This window comes from Cynara cardunculus, assembly GCF_001531365.2.
Source record: "Cynara cardunculus var. scolymus isolate 2C chromosome LG 2, CcrdV1, whole genome shotgun sequence".
NCBI lineage: Eukaryota > Viridiplantae > Streptophyta > Magnoliopsida > Asterales > Asteraceae > Cynara > Cynara cardunculus.
The window spans coordinates 46418502-46428165 of record NC_037529.1 but is presented as its reverse complement, the minus strand read 5'-3'; the positions used below and the strand labels follow the sequence as shown (position 1 = coordinate 46428165).

Below are 9664 nucleotides of genomic sequence, written 5' to 3'. Positions count from 1 at the left end.
TATGTGACAAAGGTGTAGAAGTGAGATTTCACAAAGGGTTTTGCATCCTTGAAACAAAATCTGGACAAACCATTATAAAGGTAACCTCTATATCTTGGATTTCCAATCTTTTGTGGGACAAGATACTTTGTGTCTTGTTTACCATACGAGTGTGAAAAATTGGTTATGGCACCAAAGATTTTCACACCTGATTTTTGAAGTCCTAAAGAAATTAGCCAAACAGAAGTTAGTTAAGAGTATACCTGATTTAAACTTTGAAAAAGATCATTTATGCTCTGCCTGCAAAATAGGAAAATTAAAACGAGCATCTCATAATGTTAGTAAGTTTATTTGAAAGGTGTAAGTAAAAATTCTCTTGCTCTAGTCAAGAGAACTATGTCTGAAAGCTACCTGAAACCAAGAGTTCAGATACAGAGCAAGTACCCGGATATAGAGCTCATCACAGAGGGATGAAGACCGAAGACATGCACGCCTAAAAGCCAAGTCTGTGCTACAAAGCTTAACTCCAGACATAGAGCCTCTGGGTCTCCAACTTTCCCATCTGTGTGAAGGTTCCATGGCTCGTCTTACAAGTGCTCTAGTCTCAGACCGACACGTATTCAAAAACGGTTATTTCAATAAGACACATGGAGGCAGAAGATTGGTGGATGCGTTGACTTCTCCAAATTCCCAAATTATGGAAGATTCCTTTTCTGGAAATTCCTATAAAACGGTATTTCCTCTAAGAAAATAATTACCTATATTGAAAGAAAGAAGACACGCTCCTACCATATTCAATAGAGAGAAATATGCACCTGTGAGAAAATAGCTAGTTGAGAGAAATTTTGTGCACACATAACTAAGTGTTCTTGGTGTTCTTGTGTAATCTCAGTAGTTATCGAAATACAGCTGACTTGACTATTTCTTTGAAGATTACTGTTTCTTTGTCATTTCTGCTTAACCTTTCTAGTATCTTAGTTATTGCTTTCGCTCACTTGTTGACTTAAGCTTTGATTACTAGTGCATGTGAGGATCTGGGTTCCTACAATTGGTATCAGAGCCTTCTAATCGATCTATTGATTAGTTGCATATAATCCATAAAGGATATCCTCTTTTGCTTGGTTATTTTGTTTTCGTTGAAATCGGTTTTCATTCTAGATCTCAGTTTTCCTGTGAAAATCTGTAGATCTCATTTATTTATGTGAAGATAAAAGTATTTGAATCTATTCTCCAAGGTTGCATAAGTCAAGTCCAATTTCTGCACTCTAAAACCTCAAGTTTTCTGTTCCACCCTATTTTTTTCCTTCAGAAAATGTCAAATCAATCCTGAAGTTCAATGTATAGTGCTGGAGCCCTCACCAAACCACCTATTCTCATTAGGTATGAATATCCCCAGTGGAAGATTAGGATGATAAACTTCTATGAAGGCCTTGACCTGGAACTTTATGAATCCATAAAGAATGATCCTTATGTTCATATGACCCTGAGTCCCAGGGTTCCTGCTACTACAACCACTGCTGAGGTTCCTGCCCCTCGAGCTTCTAAGGCTAGAAGGGAGTGTGACAATGAAGATAAGCGAAAGGTTGAGCTTGATCAAAAAGCCAAAAGGCTATTGATTATGGCACTTCTCAACAAAAAATTTTAGTCCCTGGATGCCTATGATTCTGCGAAGGATCTATGGGATCAATTGCCTAACCAGCTTGAAGGAGAAATAAAGATGAGAAGGAATCGTCAGGCCCAATGCTTGAACGAGTACAAAAACTTTCAAGCTCTTCCTGTTGAGTCATTAGAACAAATTTATCATTAGTTCAACACATTGATCAACAAATGTAGGAAATGTGATGTTGTGAGAACCCAGAAAAAGAACAACATGTTGTTCTTGAAGTGGTTGATTGATAAATAGGCCAATCTTTTTATCTCTCTAAGCCAATCAAAATCTGGAGCAGTGGACACTACACGACGTGTACATGACTCTATAGGCACAGGAAAAGGAGGTACATATGAAGAAGGTCACTCTAGGTGGTCCTCTAGCTTTAGTCTTTGATTCTAAAGAGGTTGGATTGGATAGGACATCTAGAGAGATGAGGACTGGAGAAGAGAAGTGGAGAAGAAAGAAGGCATTGGTGATTGAGAGTAAGGTGGAAGACAGAGTGTCTAGCTCTAATGATGATGATATTAGTGCTTTTCCATAATCCTTGGCTCTCATCACCAAGAAATTCAACAAGAAATTTAGGAAGAGGATGTCTGAACGAAGGGCAGGGATAACAAGAGAGATAGAGAGGTACAAGAAACAGGAATTCAGGCCCAGGAGTTCTCCTCAACAAATTGTGAAGAAAGAGGAGAAGCTGCCAGAGAAAACGAATTAGAGTGACAGATGTTATCGTTGCGACAAACCCGGTCATTTCTCCAAAGAGTGCAAAGGTCCTCTAGTCAAAGATAGTCTGTACTACAAAAACAAGTACATATACAAGAGGCCACAAATGAGCCTCATGGCCGAACAAGAGATTTGGGTCTCTGACTCAACCACCGATGATGAATCCCAGGTGCACTTATGCAGGATGGCTATTGATAATGATGATGACGCAGAAGCATCTGGCTCTGGCTCTGACTTTCATATATTCTCTATATCTGGCTCTGAACATTCTGAACTTGAACAAATCATTTCTATTTTGACAAATGATTTTCAAAAACTCCAGAAGAGGCTTTAAAGAGAGAAGGAAAAGAGAAAAAAACAATTGAAAAAGAATTTTTTTTTTCAAAAAAGAAACAGAGATTCTGACTGTTGAGAAGGAGGAGCTCTCTGTGGAAAATCAAAAGATTTTGAAAAAACCAAGATTTCCACAGAGAATGTCTTTAAATCAGAGTGTTGTAACTGAAAAAGGCTCAAGATGAGAAAGACAATAAGATTGCTAAAAAAGAGCGTGATAGACTTAACTTTTTGTCTCTTAAAAGTTATTTTCAAAAGAAAAGAGAGTTTCTGTACCAAAGCTTGCAAAGAAAAGAGCTCTTGATAAAAACAATATCAAGATGCTTAGCAGGTGTATGAAAAAATTAATGCTCAACTGGACAAAACAAGGCTAGGTTATGTAGACCTAGACCTTTTCACCTAGAAGAAGAAATCTTCCTTTGAATCTGTCTCTTGTTTAAGAAAAGAGCAAAAATCTGATTTTCCAACTCTACATGAACCATATTCTTTTAAAAGATCAAAACTTAAGAATGGAGCCAGAGCAAGAAGACTAAAATTCAAAAACACCTCTTACTCTTCTATCAAAAGTATGCATAAACCAAAACAAGTAGATTTAAAAGGCATACAGAAGAAGCAGGAAATTTTCTGCTTGGTAACCAAGATCAAAGTGCTTCAACTCCAAAGGATGATGATTTCATTTATGAACTAACAGAGACAAGGGATAGAAAAGAATATGAAAAAGATTTCCTAAAAACTCTGAATCTGTGCTTATTATCCGAGTTCATAGAAAAAGTGGGACAAGTCTTTGAGCATGATCTTCTTGAAGTTCTGGATCACTGCTCTGTGTCTCAACAAAAAAAAACTAGAGAAGATTTCCAGATATTGTTTTAAATGTACCTTTGTTGGAACCCATAATCCTCTTATGTATCAGTTAACACAATATAGAATAGAGTATGAATGGAAGGGACTGCTGAGTTATTGAAATGGTTAACAGATTTGATCAAAGACAAATATGAATGAAAACAAGTTTGAATAAATCAGTTGCTTTGATTAGAATAAGAGATTACAAGTAAACTCTCAATTATCAACAAGTTCTCACAAGAATTCTCTATAGTAGGAGCGTATAAGAATTTGGCCATTCGAGTCATTTTGACCCAAAGAGGAGACCTCCTTTTATACGACCAGGTACAAACAAAATCTGTTATATTCTAGGATTCAAACTCTGACTTCTTGTTCAGAGTCTTCTGCTTTCACGTTCCTTGAAATGTGGAATCATTTCTACGTACGTGTCAGATTCTAGATGGAGACTTGGAGATAAGTTGAAATCACTTGTGCCCAAACTAAGGGTATAGGAGACTCATATGCTCTGCATGTATAGTTTAGAGGCTCTGTGTCTGGAAGAGTAGCTCTGTATCAAGTCTTTAATCTTTTTTATGCTTAAGAGTTGATCTTCCTCTATTTGAGCACGGACTCTGCATGCGAGGTTCTTGCTCTTTGTGTAAGAGAGCTTTGTCTCTTGGTGACCTCTACATCGGAGCTCTTGGTCCAGACAACTTCTAAGACGAAGTCCTATTTGACTAGCGTAAGAGGCTTATTACTTACACTTTTACAAATAGAGTTCTAAAAATCTCCCCCTAAGTGTAAATAAGCAAGACTCTTACTTGAATGAACATTTCTATCTAAAATATTTACAGATAGTGGAAATAAAAATTACATAATTAAGAGAAGTTGTAAAAAGGTACTTACAAAAGAGACATCTAGGGATACTGAAGTTTCATGAACCTCCTAAGAAGTTCAAGAAACTCAAGCACATTTTCAATTGATCTTATAAGCATATTGGCTCTCTCTTTTGCTCCAGGGGTTGTATCTCTGCTTTTGATGATATTGTTCTTGATGAACCACATAGTTGAATTTGAGTATTTGAACACCTTCTCTCCATGCATATTTCTAAAGACCACCCCTAGCTCTAGCTCCACGATAACCATCCAGGAGGGGACATACTTGATGCCTTCAAGTTTCTCATTTGGCATTGTGACACCAAGTTGGTCAACCCCCATGTTTAGAGCTATTTGAATGTCTACCTTGCACCAGAAGTCAAGCAGGTCAGTCATCGTTTGTCTGATAGCAGAGTTTGTAAGAGCATACTTCATCCCTTTGTCCTTCTTGTGATCTATGAAGAAGTACAAGGTAAGAAGATCTTAAGGGTTGAGATTAATTTGATCGTAGCTTGTGAAGACGTTGATCTGCCCTAAAATCGTTCCACCATGTACTTGTGAAAGATGATATGGTTGTGTGCGAAGGTCTTCTTATTTATGTTCAGTACTTGCTTGATCCCATCCACAAAATGGACTTCAGAGATTGGTTGTGTATACCAACGAAGGAAACTTTTATGGATGTTCTTCTATATCATCGGGTGTTGATTGAACTTTATGCTTGGCGCTTCATCCCTCTGATTGTATAGGTATTGGAAGATCTCTTCATTTTCAGCGGTGTCTTTAATATGATTATCTCTTGGGATGGGTATCCTCATTGCATCCATTTGATCCTTGATCTCTTGAACTCGATCTTAGGATGGTTTGGTGCTCTGAGGCCTGCTGCTGCTTGCTTGTTCATTTCGTGCTCTGACAAGACGAGTTGATTGCAGTGCAAGTGTGACTATTTTGGTTCCTTTGATAGGGACCTTCACTCTGTGTGTCTGGAAGTATGAAGGTGGCACGACGATTGTAACTTTGGGAGGAAGTGGCATAGCCATTGGAGGAGGCCTCGAAGCTCTTGGTGGCTCCTCCTCTGGCTCGATGACATTTACTACCACCTCCTCTGCGTCTACCCCCATTGTTGGAGCCATCTCAATGAAGCTCTTTGATGAAGATGATGCAGATTGAATTGGTGAAGAGGCATAGACGGATAAGAGTTGAATCACATCCTCTCCATCAAGTAAAGACTTTGGCCCCTCAGTCTTCTTTTTCTCTCGAGAGGCAGATTCCCTCTAAACGTGCTTTAGCTCTAGTTGTGCCATTGAAGTGTTGGCTTGTTGGGTTGGAGCAGGCACTTGAGATGGTGCAGAGGCAGAGGGGTCAGCTTGTGCTTCTTGAGCCTACTACTTCGCCCCCTGTTGGTGACTTTGAGGGCCAGACTGGTCTGGTTCCTCATCATCGTCAAGCCTCCTCTTCTTTGCTGTTTCCCTGTAGGTAAAGGAAGGCTTTGGCAACTTCCTCTTCTTCTTTTTGTTTAGCTTTACGGAGGGCATTGCCTTGACATTTGTATCCAAGAGCTCGACTATGTGAGCTGCTACTTGGGTGGCCTTGTTGATTTCCTCATCGACGCAGAACTTGAAGACAGCTAGCGAGCATCGCATTTCTGCAGCCGCCTGCTTGGCCGTGTTATTGAAGTCCGATGTGAAATCAGCCACCTGTTGGAGTAGATGATCACCCAGAGCTCTCATCTCTGTCTGGGTGATGTAGTCGGCAGGGACGCTCAGTGGGACAAGTGCTTGTTCGTCATTGGTCGCCTTGGAGGATGAAGCGGCCTCCCTCTGAATGAGATTTACGACCCTTTGCAGGGTCTCGGTGTGTGTATCCGTCAATTCCATGAGGCGTTCTGTGATCCCAGATCCAAGTCATAACAATCAAAGATGATCAAGAAACTTTTTTTACCAGCACCAGGAAATTTTTAACTCATAAACTAATAATCCTCAAAATTTGAATAATCTCCCCTCTTATGAAACAACAAACTCTTTGCAGAAATAATCTTTTCATTCACCCCCCTTGAACTTTGCATCAAAATAATCTTTAGCAATTATCAGCACATATCTATCAACTCCTTGAAATCTTTGACACCTTCCCCGATATTCAGAAATTGACGCAGAAATATTCATTCATTTTCAATATAAACTCCCCCTTTTGATGAAAATGAGGAGCATTTACATCATACACTGAAATAAATGATCCATATAGGAATGCCGTCAATTCATAAAAAGTTAAGCAAATCTTTTCAAATTCACTTATATAATCTTTTCAGATTATAAAGGTAAAGGAAAGAACCAGATTCAACTTATGAGCGTGTTTTCAATCTTTTAGAAGGATTGGCCTGTGAAAATAATAGATATATTCAGTACAACGAATGTACTTCATATATGAGATATTTTAATGTTCATCTCACCAGGATTTCCATTCCATCATTGATAGCTTTAAAAAGCGTATCTATGAATGTTATGATAGAATAACAGATATTTTGTAAAATTTGTGCAGTGAAGAAATGATAAAGCAACTAATGCTCCAAATTAGGCTCAAAGAGATAGACAGTGTGGACTACACAAATTTATTAGACTCAATTTGTGATCAACAAGACTTGAAGGGGGGACATATATCCTTTTTTAAATTAGTTATCTCCAAATGAGAAACCGATAGATTATGAGCTATGATCCCAAGTGTTAGTGAAACACTTATCTTTTGAGAGATAAATGAGTAGTTGGTGGGGTTATTAACAAGAGTTGGCATGGGCTTTGCCTTTTTCAATATTAGTCTCCAAAGAATTGAAAACTAATAGATTGTGTGGTTGCTCTGATTATAATAGATAGAACATGATTCTTTTAATCTTTTAATCCTGGTCACAACTCTCATTAATTCTTTTAGCTCACTTCAACTACCCCTCTCATTCACATTTTCAACTCTGCACACAAACCCATTTTGCATGTAAGCTCACTCAGATATGATTGTCCTCTTGAGTAGGGCTGTCGGTTCTGACTGTCCATAGAGGTATTTTTGTTAAGCTCTCAGTCCCTCCTAAATTTTTTACATTTTAAGCTCATTTGATCACAAATGATTGATCAAAAATAATATTGCAATTATGAACAATTGATCAGATGAAAAATTGATCAAAAAATAATTTTGCAATTAAGTACATGAACAATTAAGGAGTGATGTACAATTCAGATTATTCAAAAATATATCGTGAGAAAAGAACGAAAATCTGTTAGAACAAGTTTACAGATTTACAAAAAATCAAAGAATGAAGAGTTATGTATATTAATGAAAGAATTATTTTCATTTAAGCTCAAAACACAATATAGAGTACAAACGAGTGTATTATCACCGAAAATGATTTATCATTTTAGAGACTTGATAATAACGATAGGAAGAATAGCTGAATCATGTATTAGAATTAGGTACGAAGAGAAAATACGCAAGTATAGTCTTAAAGAAATACATGTTCAGAGAAAGTACTCGTTTCCAAAAAGAATCAAAAAACAAAATCATTTAAAATTCACACTTCTTGGAAATGAAAAACGTTTAAGTTTAAGAAGTGGTTTGAACATTTAGAAAAACATTTATATATACAAAGAAGTTGTTCTTCTTCAATGTATATTCAGATAAAGTTCAGAATGATATACCTGACAAGCACGATAAATCAGATGTTTATGATTTGATGAATTCCCCCTAGATGTTACATTTAAGAAACACTCAAACAAGTGATTAGAATTTTGCAATTTAGCACAAAGAGATCAAATACAGATAAAAACATTTAAGCCCTAGCTCCCCCTAGAAAAATGAACTAGATTTTATACAGACAGATTGAGCATTTCAAGCTTGCTTACTAAAAATGAAAACCTTCTCATCGAGAGGTTTTGTAAAAATATCAGCAAGTTGAAAATCAGTCTACACAAAATGCATCTCAATTAATCCTATTTCTACATTATCCTTAATGACATGATACCTGATATCGATGTGTTTGGTCTTTGAGTGTTGAACTGGATTAGTAGTTATTGTAATCGTGGTTTTTGAATCATAGTTGATAGGAACTTTATTAAATGTGTATCCGTAGTCTAACAAATGTGTCTTCATACACAAAACATGTGAACAACAACTAGCTGCTGCAACGTATTCTACTTCAGCAGTAGAAGTAGAAGCATATTTTTGCTTCTTCGAAGTCCAACTGACTAGTTTGTCACCTAAGAACTGACATGATCCAGAAGTGCTCTTTCTATCCAGTTTGCAACCTACATGGTTAGAATTAGTAAATGCAGTTAGCTCAAGACCAGATTTTTTTGGATACCAAAGGCCCAAATTTTGAGTGTAATTGAGATATCTACGAATTCTCTTTATCGCGACAAGATGTGACTCTTTAGGATTAGCCTGATATCTTGCACAAAAACATGTTGCAAACATTATATCTAGTCTACTTGAAGTTAAGTACAGTAAAGATCCAATCATGGCACGATAATTTTGTTGATCAACAGATTTTTTAGATAAATCCGCATGCAATAAAGTACCAGTGGCTATGATCTTTATCGAAGAACAATTGGACATATTAAATCTTTTCAGAATATATTTAATATATTTGGACTGATTAATGAATATGCCATTGGAAAGTTTTTTTACTTGAAGACCAAGAAAGAAATTTAACTCTCCCATCATACTCATTTGAATCTTAGATTTCATGATGTCTGAAAAATTCTTGCAAAACATAGGATTCGTAGAACCAAAAATAATATCATCAACATATATTTGAATCAAGATCATATGCTTACCTTGCTTTTTAAGAAATAACGTAGTATCTATCATACCTTTCTTGAAACTAGAGTTCAGTAGGAATTGAGTTAGAGCATCATACCATGCTCTAGGAGCGTGTTGCAAACCATATAAAGCTTTATCTAGAACATAGACATGATCCAGTTTGAGTGGATCAACAAAGCCTTCTGGCTGACTCACGTAGACTTCTTCGTGAAGAATACCATTCAAGAATTCCGATTTGACATCCATTTGGTAAACCTTAAAATTTTTATGAGCAGCGTACGCCATAAATATTCAGATAGCTTCAACGCGTGCGATTGGAGCAAAGGTCTCATCATAATCAATACCTTCTTGTTGACTGTAACCTTTAGTAACCAATCTAGGTTTGTTTCTCACTACAATTCCCATCTCATCCTTTTTGTTTCGGAAGACCCATTTTTGTACCAATTATTGATTTTTCTTTCGGCCTCGATACGAGTCTCCAAACTTG

General features: G+C 37.0%; 1 protein-coding gene across 1 annotated transcript; it reads right to left on the bottom strand.

Annotated features, from left to right (window-relative positions):
• Positions 1 to 5762: 5762 nt before the first annotated feature.
• On the bottom strand, positions 5763 to 9462 carry LOC112506122. Its single transcript, XM_025110152.1, has 2 exons — positions 9192 to 9462; positions 5763 to 6262 (listed from the first exon to the last, which is right to left on the bottom strand). Exons 1-2 carry the CDS (start codon positions 9460 to 9462, stop codon positions 5763 to 5765), a joined length of 771 nt encoding a protein of 256 aa, XP_024965920.1.
• Positions 9463 to 9664: the final 202 nt, after the last annotated feature.

Excerpts from the sequence above, each read along its gene's own strand:
- LOC112506122 (XM_025110152.1), bottom strand. The coding sequence starts at position 9,462 with ATGGCGTACGCTGCTCATAAAAATTTTAAGGTTTACCAAATGGATGTC. Across the intron at positions 6,263-9,191 it reads GTTATTTCTTAAAAAGCAAG|AACGCCTCATGGAATTGACG; the intron begins GTAAGCATATGA and ends CTGGGATCACAG.